The 15,313-nt window shown below is 47.6% G+C and overlaps 1 protein-coding gene across 2 annotated transcripts in view; it reads right to left on the reverse strand.

Annotated features, from left to right (window-relative positions):
* Positions 1-15,313, reverse strand: part of EPHB1 (EPH receptor B1) — a 430,079-nt gene that overhangs the window by 262,097 nt on the left and 152,669 nt on the right. For both annotated transcript variants that reach the window (XM_023260542.2, XM_006936394.5), the window contains exon 3: positions 6,614-7,295. In XM_023260542.2, the coding sequence (XP_023116310.1) occupies positions 6,614-7,295 (682 nt within the window). The remainder of the gene's footprint in view (positions 1-6,613; positions 7,296-15,313) is intronic.

A 15,313-nucleotide genomic window follows, 5' to 3' on the forward strand; every position in this document is an offset into this window, starting at 1 on the left:
GAATTTGGTGCTTCCACCCAGGTCTTTCAAAGGCAGAGGGGCAGCACAGATCACAAGAGGACTTGGAACCTGAAGCTCCCCTCTCTTACCTCCCTTCCCCTCTTGCTGTCCTCCACTATCACCAGGGCACAGGACCGAGTGCTCCTGCCTCATATGCTGGAGTCAGGGAGGCACTGGGGCATCCTTCCAGCTCTGTTTGCTGTTGCTCATGCTGGTGTCACAGCCCATTACATCCAGCCAATTACATTAGATTCCTCTCTGGAGGGCACTGGGCAGGGCCACCGTAGGGAGCAGAGGAAGCCCAAGAGACTTCTAAATGAAGTAGCCTGTTGGGAAATCCTATTATGAAGCTCATCTTACAAGGCTGCGGTGTTAATGACCCTGTCCTCCCCGAGCCCTGAGCAGAGCTGGTCTCCCTGGGGCTGGAGTGGAGGCTGACTGAGCTGCAGGCTTCCTCTCACTCACCAGCCAACAGCTGATGGGCTGGAGCTAGAAGACAGGGTTCCCCAGTGCCCCGGATGCAGCTGCCAGACTGGTGGCTGCGCCTGTGCACATACCTTCACACACACACACACACACACACACACACACACACACACGTGCGCGCTCACACACACACCCTCCCCTTGGGACCCACTTTCTCTTTCAGCACCCAGGATGAGAATGCAGGTGGTAACCCAAAGCTGGGACCAGCAACCCCAAGAGAGATGGAAATAGGCCACAGAACTTTTTTTTCCAAGGCGAGTGAAATTAGACATATCTTTCTCCACCTTCAAATCCTGCAGATTTTCTGTCTCAACTCCCCCAGGCTTATAAATTGGCTCATCTCAGCCACTCAGGTTGACAAAGGCACCAAAACTGTTGAAAGGTTCAAAATGTCCCTTGGGTTTCCAGGCATGAAGGAATTTACACGTAGGTGGAAAATTACCATGAAAAAAGGCCCCATTTGAAGAAAGGGGAGTGCCTAAGCAGCTGGGGAAGGACAGCAGCCTCTGGGGCATTGGCAAGGGAGTGGATGGCTTGAGGAGTGCCTGGGAGGGCTACACAGGACAAGTGCCAGAGAGGGTGCAGGCCCTAGCTCAGGGCTTTGACAGACATGTGGGGAGTGGGAGAGACATGAAACAGGGAGTTGGATGAACCAAGAACTGCTCTGGTCTTCTCCAGAAGCTGTCAAGGTCCTGCCAACATCTGGAGTTGGGATGGATGGTCTCAGCTGACTTGAGAGTCCCCTGGAAAAGCCATGTGGATTCCTGGTTATGGCACATACATCCTCAGCTCCAACCCTGATTGGCAGGACCTGAGAAAGTCACAGGAGTCCTGCAGGCTTGACGGTGCCCTTGAGGACAGCAATCCACCCCTGATGTTTGGAGAATAGCCCTGAGTGATCCAGCTGATGCCGGCCAGCTGCAGGAAAGGCTGCTTTTTTCTGTAACTCCCAGACAGTCCTCCCTCAGCTTTCTGTCCCTCACTCCTCTGTCCATAGCCCCCTTCTCAGGCCTTTTAGCAGCTCAGCTTGTAGGGCCCTGCTCAAAGTGTGTTGATGTTCTGAGCATCTCCCCGCTGCTGGCCAGCTAGCCTCGTGCTCAGTCTGCCCGGCTTCCAGCCCACTCCTGCAGTCCCTTTTCCCAGACTCCTTCCATGTCACCTCAGGTCCACCCTTCTACAAATCCCACAAGCCCAAGATGCCTTCAGTGACCTCCTCTGAGCCCCCTTCTTCTATACTCCAGCAACATAGAAGGTTCTGGTCTAGAGCTTAGATCTGGGATCCTTGGCCTGGGCTCCACTTGACCTATGCAATACAATCTCAGAAGGGGGTCACCTGGGGATATCATTTTATAAAACCTCTCCTGTGGGGTCTCATGCCCACCATGGAATCAAGAATCACTGCTGCAGATGACCATCCTCCTCAGGCTTGGGGAGTCTTCTCTCCTCACCCAGACCTCCAGCTCACAAAGACCACCTGCCTACACAACCTGCCTCAAGGCAGTTTGCATGGGCCACACCTTTCAAATGTGTATTAACTGACCCACTGACTTGTTGAGGGACAGTGAATCACACTGACATGCTGATCACTGGTCACTGCTGGACAGCCATGGAGCTGGGCCCACGCAGGTGCAGGCAAGTGATGGATGAATATTCAGGTCTCCTGCTGACCTGTGTCTCTGAGTGGGGGCACCACATGACACCTTCATTCCAGAATTTTATCCCCTTAGAAGCCAGAGTCAGATGGTGTGTTTCAGGGCTTAAGGGCAATGCCATGGCATCGCATGGCTTTCATAGCATTCTCATATGCACTAATTATCCACTTCATTCTCATACACCCTAAGAAGTAGGCACAGAAGAAAGGGCTCTCATGGGAAAAGACTTACCTTAAAACTACCCAGAAGCTCACAGCAGAGTCAGGACTAAAACCAGTTCCTATCTCTAGGTTAGACCTCTTCCACCTGAATATACCCCTTTCCCCTTTCATCTTCCTACACCCTCCCCTCGAGTGACAGCACCAACAACAAAGGCCTGGGCCCAATGGGTCAGCGTGTGCCTTCTACAGTGGTGAGCCAAGGCTGGCCTAAACACCCACAGGAACAGGAATAAGGGAGGATAGCAGGGAAGGTCATACATAGCATTGTCATTCTCTGAGTCCTGAGTATGGCTGGAGATGCAGGCTAATGAGACAGCTCCTTTTGGAAGCTCCCAGGACTATGTCTGGGAAGGAAAGCCAGGCCCTCAAGGAGTACTCAGGGGCAGAAACAGAATCAAGCCCCATGAGTACATTGCTCCAGCTAGGATCTGGCTGCCAGAGGCTGTTCTAGCACCTGAGACCCCTCCCTGGGCACCCAAATGGGATACCATAGTCTCCAAGCTTCCAACAGACAGCTAAGAGGCCTACACATGCCAGGTTCCCCCTAGCAACTGTCAGTCTCAGCCCAGCCCTCCTCCCCAAGACTGACTTCAGCTGGCACAATATTTCAGGCTCCATGGCACAGAGGAAGCTTGCTGAGTGCCAGCTCTCAGCGCCCCTGGCCCCAGGGATGGGCAGACTGCAGGCACCCACACAGAAATCAACTTAGCCATCAACCTGAGTAGGGAAGGTATGGGGTGGGTAAAGACAAAGCCATGAGTGCTCACTGATCGACTATACTATGAGCATAAGGTTTGAAGTTGGGGCAGATGGGCCATTTTCCTAGTAATTAATAATTTTATAGGTGGGATCAGAGTCACTGGAGGGGTCAGCAGGCTACTATGACTCTGACTGATTGATCCAATCTGTGTGAGTATAAACGATGAGTCCAGAAGAGGCCTTGGGCCATGGAGCCCTCTAGAAAGTGTGTCTGCCACTTGTGGCACATCCTAACGTATAAGGTCCCCCCAACAGCTTCCTCTGCTTGCCCCCATCTTGCCGCCACCCTCCTCAGGACAGGAGAGCTCTAGGCCAGGACCACTCTTCACTGGCTGGGCTACCTAACTGGTCTCCAGGTGCTTCTGCACAACAGAACAACAGGTCGCCATGATTTTGACAGGAGCAGGTTTAGCAGACACAAAGTGAAGGTCAGAATAAGGTTCCTGTCCATGATGAAAGTCTGTCTTGCCAGAAAATAATATAAAGATATTCTATAGATTTGACACATGCAAAGGCCTAGATTCAAATATCCAGAGAAAAGTTTATCAGGTCAGTATAACTGAGCGAAGCCCAGAATCATCCAGGTTTGGCCCAGCCAGGCTCCAGGGCATTAATTCTCAGGGCTGTGTTGGAGGAGAGTAGCTTGCCTTCCCTCCCCAGTCCTGCCAGGACAGCTGAAAGGGGCTCACCGTGTCTCACCCACAATTCTCTGGCATCCCCCATTCTCCATGCTTCTGGCCTGATGAAAACTGGCTACACTAGGTGGGCCACCCCACAACTGCCGTCAAGGGCTATGGTGCCTACCTGACAGCACAGCACAAGCAGCCAAAATGGGTGGGGTACGCTTGCCTGGAGACACATACAGGGACGAGTCACAAATCCTTCCACATGCACCGCCCATCTCCACCCAAAGGGTGCAGAGTCCTCCCGATATCACCGTTGATGGCCAAGACCTCTTTGCCTCCCTGAGGCAGCCTGCTTAGTTCTGGAAAGGGAGTCCTGGATGATCATCCATCAAAGCCAGATTACTAGCAGAGCCAATGGCTAAGATTTGGAGGATGTATCTTAAAGTCCTTGAGACAGAAAAAAAGGGGGGCTTCTCCTTCTAGGACACAAGCTCAGCCAGGCTGCTGGGCTGTAAGACCCATGACACCACGTGGCTTGCCACTCTCCACTCTCAGAAATGCCACCAAAACGTGGCTGCCTATGCTTCTAAAATGGCAAAGTGATGCCCTGGCCACCCCGTTTCCTCCACCCTCCAGCGCGCTTGCAATAGGCAATTTGTGAAATCAAGTCAGTTTCATAATAACTCTAGATTAGGAATGTCCACCAAAAGTCAGAAGGGGGTTGGAGCTGGGTAGGGAGAATGGAAAGAAGCCACTTGGATTTACATATTTGTCTCCATAGGCCATCCCACAACAACCGCAGGAGGTGACTTGACAAACAGCACAGACAGCAGAACCCCCCAAAAGAGAAAAGTTCCAATTAGCCCAAAGAAATGAGAGCCTGTTCCCAGAGTCCCAATTAAATCAGAACCAATCAATGCTTGCCCTGGTTCCTGCCATTCTGCTCGGGAAATAATGGGAAAAGCGAGAGGGCCCCAGCCAGCAAGTGCAGTGTGGCAGCTCTTTGAAGCCTGAAGAAATCACCAGCACTTTTGCAAGCGTGCCTGGCAGCTGCCGCACCTGCACCTTTAAGAACTCAGCCTAGTGCCCGGGTCCCCACTCAGACCCTGACAAATGCCAAAAAGGGCGCCTCCTGCCCCACCTCCAACCGGGGGGACAAAGAGGAACGCTGTGGGGCCAGGCTAGGCTGGTTTTAAAACTGTCTGCCTTGATTCATCACTTGATCTGGCACTCTCTCCCCTCTGTTTCCACACCATCCATCACGGGCACCATAACCAAGAAATCCAATAAAGACACAAAGGCCTTAGTTCTCCGCTCTCAGCAGGCCTCAGAAAGGCTGTGTGAGTGCCCCAGCCCAGGCAATTAGCTGAGTCCAAAGGATCGCAGAGCTGATGGGCATTAGCAATCCTGTGCCTGGTGCTTGGCTGCAGGTGTTTGGGGAGCAAGGTAAGAGAGGAAAGGGACAGGCAAAGGCAATCTGGTGGTCAGGCGGAGTGTCGGAGGGGGTCAACAGGGAGGATGGCTGATAGGAAGCTCATGAGAGAGCAGAGGGAGCTAATGGAGCTCCAACTCCAACCTGCCCCCAGAGGTCTGGGGCAACCTAAACAATGAGTTAGGGTCAAGGTGGTCATTTCTGAGGTCTATGTGGGAAGCCTTGCCCTTGAAAGAATCTGAAACTTTGAATGCCACAGGCAAAATTTAATCGAGGAACGAAGTCTTCTCTTCCCCAACTCTGCACATCCCCTCGCTGTATTCAGCTTCCATGCACTTACTAAAAAAATGAGTCATGGATTCTCTAGACCATCCTATTCATTCTCAGAGAAGAATCTCAAGCCAGTTCAGCTCATTTATTGCCATGTATTAGACATGTGCTCTCTTGGACTGAGGAGAGCCAATGTGAGCACACAGTTCCCTGACACTCCCAAACTGCCAAGTTTGTATCACTCTGTATCCTTCGGAAGCAAAAGTAATACAATACCTGATACCACCTTCCCCCATTGCATTAGCTCATCTCCTTCCAGTACACAAAAGCTAGGTCCACCCCTGCCCCTGGCATTGAGCCCCTGGAGGAAGACAGCTGAGCAAAAGGCTTTGAGTTAATGAGCTACATGGGTTCAAGACCAAGTTGGGTGCTGGGGGAACTGAACTGAAATGACTTAAAATATTTTGCAAATTCAGTCACTTCTCAACTACCCTTGAGTGAACTGCCCATGACAACCCAAATTCTCCATGCTTCAGAGCATGGGGCTGGACATGATGCAGGGGTGTGTGCATGGTGAAGGGCAAGAGAGTGCATACACACACAAAACAGAATATGAATGTCCAGGGTTATTACGTGATTACCTATCATTTGGAATTCTATCTCTTCCCCCATCATGAACACTGTATTCTGGTTGGACACAGCTGAAAAATCATCATAGCTGGGGATGTAGATGCCCCAGAGCTTTTGTGTGTGTGTGTTTTTTTTTAAGTTTTTAAGATTTATTTTTGAGAGACAGAAAGAGAGACAGAGACAGAAAGAGAGAGAGAGAGAGAGAGAGAGAGAGAGAGAGAGAGAAGCAGAGAGACAGGGAGGGGCAGAGGGAGAGGCAGAGAGAGAATCCCAAGCAGGGTCTGTGCTGTCAGTGCAGAGCCTGATGCAGGGCTTGAACCAAAGAGCCATGAGATCATGACCTGAGCCGCAAAAAAGAGTCAGATGCTTAACTGACTGAGCCACCCAGGAACCCCCCGACTCCCACAGAGCTTTGTAATAAGCCATCAGGCTCTTCTGCTCCTTTATGACCCAGAGCTGGAGGTGGGGAAGATTTGCAGATTGGACCCTGTCCCAGGTGGGCAAGAAGCAGAGGCCTTAAGAGGCCCTAGGACTTACCCTTGCAGGCCACGCTGTTCTCGGGCTCATAGCCAGGCTTGCAGGTGCAGCGCCCGATGGGCACCATCCACTCTCCATCCCCATTGCAGTAGAGTTTGATGGGCACGTCCACTTCCTCTGCATTGGGGATGCATGTCCCCCGAGCAATCACCAGAGACGTGCTCTCTGCCCCAGTCATGGTCTCTGGAAACACGGCAAAATTTTGCACAATGCTGGGACACTTCTTGAAGAAGACGCGGACAGAAAGGAGAGACATACAGGCTCCATAATCCTGGAAAGCGAGGTAAAAACCATTCCGAGTAAGAGGGCCGAAGCTCCTGACTTCTGTGTTGACCTTCATCAACCTTCCCCCAAAGTCCACCTGGGAGAAGCTCTCATCTGCAGCAATGGTGTCTACTTTGAGGTAGGGGGCCTCAGACCAGAAGGCTGACTTCTTGGTGGCAATAACTGAGTCCGTCTCATAGTAGTACAAGTTGAAGGTCTCCTTGCAGGAACCTGGGACGTTGGGGAGGCTGCTGCAGTCTCTCACAGTGAAGCGCATCTCTGTGTAGATGCGATGAGCCCCCCGCCGGTTGATGAAGGTGGTGAGCAGCCAGTTGTTCTGGTTGGGCTCAAAGACGTTGCACACCTGGTAGGTGCGGATGGTGTTCAGGTTTTCATCGTAGCCACTGACTTCTTCCCACTGTACCAAGCAGGCCGCAGACACACACATGCAAAAACACAAAATAGAGAGTAAGAAGAAAAAAAGGCAGAGCAAAGAAGCCTTGTTCTGCAGAGGGCCTTATGAGCTCACAAGTCCAGCCACTTGACGTGAGAAATAAAACATACCTAACCCTAATTTGTTTTTAAAGACCTCCTCATATGCAGACTTCAAATATTTCTCTGCTGGTTACCCTGAAATATAACAGACTTTACTCTAGAAAGCTTTCCTTCATCTAACCTACAGCACTCCTGCTGTGACTATGGCTCATCACCTCCACAGGACAAGCCTGCAGCTATCTGCCCTATGTGATGGCAAGGACTTGATTCCTGAGTGACACAGCCTCTCCTCTCCACAACCACTCTGTGGATTAGGGGTCTAATTACAGAACACCCCTCACCTTAGAAATCCTCATTTCCGAACCTAATTCTTTATGGTGGTTCCTTTAGAGTTGTGAAAAGCATATGAATATAAGGCTTTTCACAATCTCTCAACAAACTTAGATTCTCATAAACTTTTGTTTTATAACATCAATTCCTTTGAAAAAGCTAAACCATAAAACTGGTAGGAGTAGGGGCTGCTAAGTGAGATGCTTAAGGAAACAAATCAAGCTTCATTGGGTGCAAACTGAAAGCAGGGATGTAATGGAGGAGAATGCTGGAGGATGTCACACAGGGAGGAAGGAGAGCTTCTTAACAGGGGAGAGACAGCATGCTTCACACTAGAACAAAAAATTCTCATTTTTAGCAGCCCTGCAGGTGGGAAAGAGAAGAGGAACAACGCATTTATTAAGTGGTGTGTCTTGATCTTCCCTTTAACACTGAAAACTAGATATTATCACCCCCAATTTACAGATGAAAAGATATCATGCAATTCACCCATGGTCACATGGCCATAAGAGACAGGATAGAGAGGAGAAAGAGGTATTTTGAATGGCCAAAGAAATTCACTTCCACCAGGGGTGGGAGGAGAGTCATGGGGCATTCTCTCTTCCTTGGGTTGGGACAGGAAGCCACTACCTGTACTGGCGAGCTCTCAGGACCCTGACTTCAAGAACTGAGAGTATTCCCAGGACGTTTCAATGTGTTCATTAAATTCTGTTCTGCTTGCCAGAAACAAATAAGGGACCCAAGAAATTAAACTTCTCCTTTTTAATGTTTATTTATTTTGGGAGTGGGAGAGAGAGAGAGTGCGCGCGCACGAGCATGTGTGAGCAGGGAGGGACAGAGAGAGAGTGAGAGAGAATCCCAAGCCGGCTCTGGGCTGTCAGCACAGAGCCTTATGCAGGGCTCAATCCCACGGACCGCAAGATCATGACCTGAGCCAAAATCAAAAGCTGGATGCTCAACTGACTGAACCACCCAGGCGCCCCAAGAAATTAAACTTTATCTGACGTGAAAAGAAAAAACAGATGAAGATCCTTGGCTTTAATATTTAGCAGTGGCAAAAAGTAAAAGTACAAAATAGTATCTATTTCTTTAAATATTGTGCTAATTGCTTATTATTCACAGTGTAGAGCTGAAATATATAAAATAGAATTCTTAATTTAAAAAGCTGACGTCAGGGCACCTGGGTGGTTCAGTCGGTTAAGTGTCTGACTTCAGCTCAGGTCTTGATCTCATGGTTCGTGAGTTCAAGCCCAGTGTCGGGTTCTGTGCTGACAGCTCAGAGACTGGAGCCTATTTCATACTCTGTGTCTCCCTCTCTCTCTCTGCCCTTCCTGCACTGTCTCTCTCGCTCTTTCAAAAATAAATAAACATTAAAAAATTTTTTTAAGTTGAAGTCAATCTTGTGTGCATGGAAAATATACACAGTTGCTTCTTGCACAGAATTAAGCCCCCTGTAGGAGCAGGAGGGCCAGGCTGCCCTTCAAGCTTGCGCCAGAGCATCTGAGACCAGGCGTGGTGTGTAGAACAAACAGGCACGTAGAGAGCTGGCCCCGCCCACCCAGACCTGAAGAGTGACCTCATGGCCACTTCTGCCGCCCGGGCCCTGCCACTGAGGCACCTGAGTACCAATCTATCCAAGGCTCTTCTCCCCCACCCCCTTCCAGCACCCCCAGGAGTCAGTCTCTTCCTCAGCTTGGAGTCCTTGGTGAGTTCTCTCCAGATCCTTGCACATTGCCAAACGTCACCTGGAACTTTGCTTAATTTCTTATCGATTCTCTAGATGTCAAGGAACCACTTTTTTTTTTTTTTTTAATTTTTTTTTTCAACGTTTATTTATTTTTGGGACAGAGAGAGACGGAGCATGAACGGGGGAGGTGCAGAGAGAGAAGGAGACACAGAATCGGAAACAGGCTCCAGGCTCTGAGCCATCAGCCCAGAGCCTGACGTGGGGCTCGAACCCACGGACCGCGAGATCGTGACCTGGCTGAAGTCGGACGCTTAACCGACTGCGCCACCCAGGCGCCCCAAGGAACCACTTTTAACCCCTCTTAAAGACTGTGTAATGTTCTAGTTAAATGTGTTTGTTAAAGTTATGTTCTGCTTGCCTGGGCTTCTGGAACCAGAAGCAAATATATTACGGAGAAGTCGCTGACAGCTGTTTTAGTTTCAATTTTCAGACCTCTCTCCCTTTCGTGGCCATTTTGAAATAACATTTCCCCAGTTGACCCTACGTGACTTCTGAGAGGACAGCTTTCTTTTGCTGTTCTGTAGGTGCTTAAGCACAGCAGACTCCTAGTCCATGACTTCAGTTGGCCTGTGTGAAGTGGCGGCACAAACACAGGGCCCCTTTGTCAATGCACAGGTGAAGCCTGTGGCCCCATTTAGGGCAGGGACCTGTCCCAGCCAGAGCTGTTGACCCACTCAAAACTGCTGCGGCTTCACTGTATGGGAGCAGGACAGGAAGCCCGCCTTTCAGGGCTCACCTTAGCACTGAGACTGTCACCACCAGCAGGTCTTAAATAGACAGAATGAGGCGTTTATACTCTTGTGGAGCGGGGATATTGAGAACATTTATCTTAGAAAATGACACTGATTGGTATTATAAGACCCAATAGAGGTAATCGTTTCAAACATTAACCTCTCTGGGCCTCAGTTTTCTCATCTGTAAAATGAGGAATCATACTGGGTGACCTCAAGTTATAAAATCTACACAGATTTAATTGATTCCATGACAGCTCCTAAGGGAGCGATCAAAGCAAATTAGGAGGAATACAGTTGTATATTCAAAGGGAAAGAGTAGAGAGAAATTGAGAGAAAGGAAATAACTTCCCTGTTGTTTGGGGAAAGGCCATCACAGAGCCTCACATTCATTTCTTTCTCTCTTTCATTCTCCTGTCAGCAGGTACGACAGGGGTTGGAAAAATACGCTTACAGAGTGGGCTAGAGTAGGCATGAATGCCTTCCGGGCAAGAGGCAATTAGGACCGGGGGCCTTGAAGAAAGAGAATTATTTTGGCAAACAGAGAGGCAGGTGGAATGGCATTCTTAGCAGGGAGGGACAAACATTGTTATTTGTCTGTGATATCTGGAGTCAGCCTCGTTGCTTTATAGTTATACCTCACTCATTCATCAATGAAAACAAAATATTTGCTGAATGCCAACTTTATGCCAGGTATTCTATTAACCACTGGGGATACAACAATATGACGCTTATAATCTCGTAAGAGAAACAGAAATTAGACAAATGGTGATTAAAATAACTAAATAATTACAATTGTGCTAGCTGCTGTGAGGGAAAATTACAGGGTGCCTAGAGAGGGGGTGTACCTGATACAGAGAGGAGTGTCAGGGAAGAACCTCCAAACTGAGAGGGGATGGACGGATAGAAGTTAGAAGAAGTGTGTGTTTGCTGGGGCCAAGAGGGACAGAGGAGGAGTGGGGAATCTAGGCCCAGGAACAGCAATTGCAAAGGCCCTGTGGTGGGAAAATGTGGCCTGGAGCCATTGAGTAATGCTGCCTGTGTGACAGAAGAGTCATAAAAAACTGCAGATGCAGGAATAAGACTGAGGAGAGGGTGAGTCTGGTCAAGAACTCTGAATTTCATCCTGAGGGTAGCTGGAAGTCATTGATGAGTTTCCATGAGGAAAAGTACAGGTGATCAGAGCTGAGGTTTTAGAAGATTTATCTGATGTACAGATTGGGTTGGAGGGCCACCCCAATAGATGGTGGGGACAGCTGGGTGCAGGTATGGTAGTACAGGCAACAGAGGACAGTAGGTTGGAGTAAACCAGTGGAAACTGAAAAGATAATCCTGGGGTAGAACCTCTAGGTTTTCTTGAGCCGAGTGTGGGGTGGAGGACAGAGAGAGACCTGACCAGACCCAAGGCGCACGTATCCCTTAACACTCTTCCACACATCAGGCTTTGAGCTCTGCTGTGTCCCTGGGGCACACCACTCCTAACTCCTTACAAGAGTGGATATCCTACCCATGGATGTGCAGAGCTCATATTCTTTCACTCAAGGCCTGCAACAGCCCGGGTCCCTGTGACACACTCTCACTGCCTATCCCCAAGCTGATTTCCTACGGGTCTCTGTTCAGTGGCAGCTTCTCAGCCTCTCCTTCTAGGCAACTGACATACTGCTTCTGCGTTCCTTTCTATAATTGTCTTTTACCATTAAAATGAGAACAAAGCACCATGATTTGCTTATCAGCTTGGCAAAAAATTAAAGAGATACAATAGCAAGTCTTGGTAAGAATCTGAAGCCAAGGGGACTCACAAGCCTAGTGGCGACAGTGTGACTGGTGGAATCTTTTAGAAGTCAAATCAACAGTTTCTCTCAACATTTCAAATGTTGGCCACAACTCAAATAAGCAGGGAAAAGGTACATCATTAAAAAAAAAAATCATTGTGATAACTGAGTAGCCATCTGGGAAAAAAACACAGCTTTACATCCATACCTTGTTCCTTACTTCAGGATAAATTCCCAGTGAAGCAAAGATTTAAATATTAAAAGTGAAACCAGAAAAATACTAAAAGAAACCCTGGAGATAATTTATGTATAGTAATTATGACATGAAACACAGAAGCCACAAATGAACAGATTGATCAATTCAGCTCTACAAAGTTTTTTCTTAAGTGACATAACAGAAATGGCCAGAAGTAAAATTAAAAGGAAAAAAAAGGAAATATGCTGGGAAGAAACCACTTATACTTTATCACAGATAAAGTGTTAATTTCCCCTGATATATAAAGATAATCTATGTATCAATAATAAGATGCAAAATAGGCATGGATATTGACAAACTGTTTACTAAAAGAGAGAGATAGCTCATAAATATGTGAAGAGATGTTGAACATCATTCAATATAATCAAAATGATAATTAACCATGTTGTGATACTTTGTTTTTGGGTGGGCGGGTCAGACAGAAATTTGATAACACACTATGTTGGAGGGTGTGTGGAAAGTAATCGTTCTGATACATAGCTAGATGAAGGGCAAATTGGTACAAACCTATAAAAATTGTGGTTTTATTTATTCAAATTATAGTTCTCTCTACCCTTTGACCCAGCCATTCACTTCTAGGATCAAACCCCAGATATACTTTTATAGATATAGATATAGATATAATTAGGTATGAACGGTATTACCTGCAGCCACCATCACCTCCAGAGTTTTATGCATGCCCAGGACACCTGGAGGTGGCCAGGCCTCAGGGGACTATGGGCCTATGGAGAATGTAGCAGCCTTCTCAAATTTGCTCTGAGTGGGACCTCTAGACAAGCATGGTAGAAAGAACCATTGAGACTGAAATTCTCACCAACCAGTAGGATGGGGGAGCTCAGAGTTTGAAATAATTTTACTAAAAGAAAATAAGGCTAGGATATTCCTTGTGCATCTTTGTTTTGGGGGTAAGATTTATAATGCTGCACCCCAATCTTACTTAAGTCTTCCTTTCTTGGAGCTCTCAATCGGACTCCAATATGGCACCCAAGACCCTTTGTTAATGTCCATCAACTAGTGAACACATAAACAAAATGTGATGTGGCCAAACAATGGAATACTAATCAGAACTAAAAAAGAATGAAGTGTTGGTACATGCAACATCACGGACAAACCTCTAAAACATTATGCTAAATGAAAGAAACTTGACTCAAGAGGCCATATGTTGCATGCTTCCATATAGCTGACCTGTCCAGAAAAGGCAAATCTATAAATAGAAAGGTATTAGTATCAGTATTTCCCTGGCACTGGAGATGAGAATGGGGAGTAACTGCAAATGGGCATGAAGAATCTTTTTCGGAGGTGACAGAAATGTTCTAAAATGGGATTGTGGTGATAAGTACACAATTCTGTAAACTTATTAAAAATTCTTGAACTGTACAATTCAAATGAATAAATTTTATGTAAACTAACACTTGATTCCAGCTTAAAAAAAAACAAAAAACAAAAAAACACCTCTTTGTTATTTAGTCCAATCTCCACCTCTATACCCCACCAATGCTGGTTTGGTCTCTTTTTTTCCACAAATGTCATGCCCATTGCAACAAGAGGGCCCTGCTTGTCCTATCCACTGAGACAGGGATACCCTTCTCACTCCTTTATCCCTATATCCCTATGACCAGTATGTGCTTGACCAAGTTTATTTGTGAATGAACAAGTGATGTCTAAGTTGAGGCAAAGATGGCATCTTTGAGATGGGACACTTCCAAGGAAGTGGAATCCCTACCCTGATGCTGGGAGTCTGAGTAGAATCATGAGAATGGTCCTAAGATGGGTTCAGAATCTTGGGCCCAGGACCCCGTTCAAGAATCACTTGATTTTCCATCCTGGAGTCAGCCAGGTATCAGGCCAAAAGTGCCCTCCATGTCCAACATACACCCCTCCTTGTCACCATAATTTGCCATTTCTTCCAGAACAATGTTCTTCTTATTTGACCTCTCTCTTGCATTCCCTGACCATGCATTAGGGCTGCCATTACTTAATGCCTGGACTTATGCCCTGGCTTGCTGTTTGTCAGAAAGTAATGACAACAGACCAGGAAAGAGATGGCAAGGGTTCAAACCAGAGCCAGGTCCTCTCACTCTGCACATTGAGACAGTGCTCATCCCTGCCTCTTGATGTTGTTGTGGATGCTCTGACCGGCCCTAACACCTTTCTCCCATGTTCATCCCATCTCAATTCCTCCAAGACACAGAACCAGAGAATAACAGATCTGGCTGGAAACCACTGTAGATCGTGTTGACCAAAACCTTTCGTTGACAAATGGGCACACTGAAGCCCAGAGCCATTCAATAGTTGGCCTGAAGTCAGGCAGCTGATGGGGGGCAAAGCCAAACTCTCTTTGTAGCTCCCTCCTGTGAGGGGGCTTGGGTCTTCTTTCCTCCAGGAGGCCTTCCTAGCTTGTATTCAGCTACCATTTTTCCAAATGCTTATAGCATGATTGAGCTCATTCCATACAATTTAGCATTTCATAGTACAATATTTTGAACTATTCATTAATTGCTTTGAGTATGACTTTGGATTCTGAGACCAGGCTGTGAGCTCCTTGAGGATAGGGAATTATGTTTTGACTAATTTATTAGTTGATTGCGACAAGCAAAATAATTCCACGTATTTAGCTTTGCAGCACTGATACGACACAACTGCATTTTTATTCAGTAATGTCTGGAAACATTGAAATCCACTGGTTTTTCAGGGGTCCTTTCTTTTTTCACTATTTACCCTGGGAGATGTAGTCCACACACAAGGCAACCACCACAGAGTACATCACCAAACTTAACCTCTCCCCAGTGCCCAGACTCTTCCCCAGCTGCCCGCTGGACACCTGGTGCTCACCCAAGCTCTCTGTGGTCCTCCTGCTCACGGATGGCACCTTGTCCCTGTACTGGGTTTCCAGGAAGCACTCTGGACATTTCTGTTGCCCATCCCGGGGTTTAGGCACCAAACCCACATCTCCCTTCCCCTCCATAGCTCATCCATGAGGTGTGTCCCTTTCCCCACTTGACTTTACTCTTTCCTAGTGACTCCACCAGACATTCTCTTTAACTCCCCTACCCCAGTGAGTTTTGTAAAACTCCATCTTCCCCATGGGGTTGCCTCTCCATAGTC

This window comes from Felis catus, chromosome C2 (genome assembly GCF_018350175.1).
Source record: "Felis catus isolate Fca126 chromosome C2, F.catus_Fca126_mat1.0, whole genome shotgun sequence".
Lineage (NCBI taxonomy): Eukaryota > Metazoa > Chordata > Mammalia > Carnivora > Felidae > Felis > Felis catus.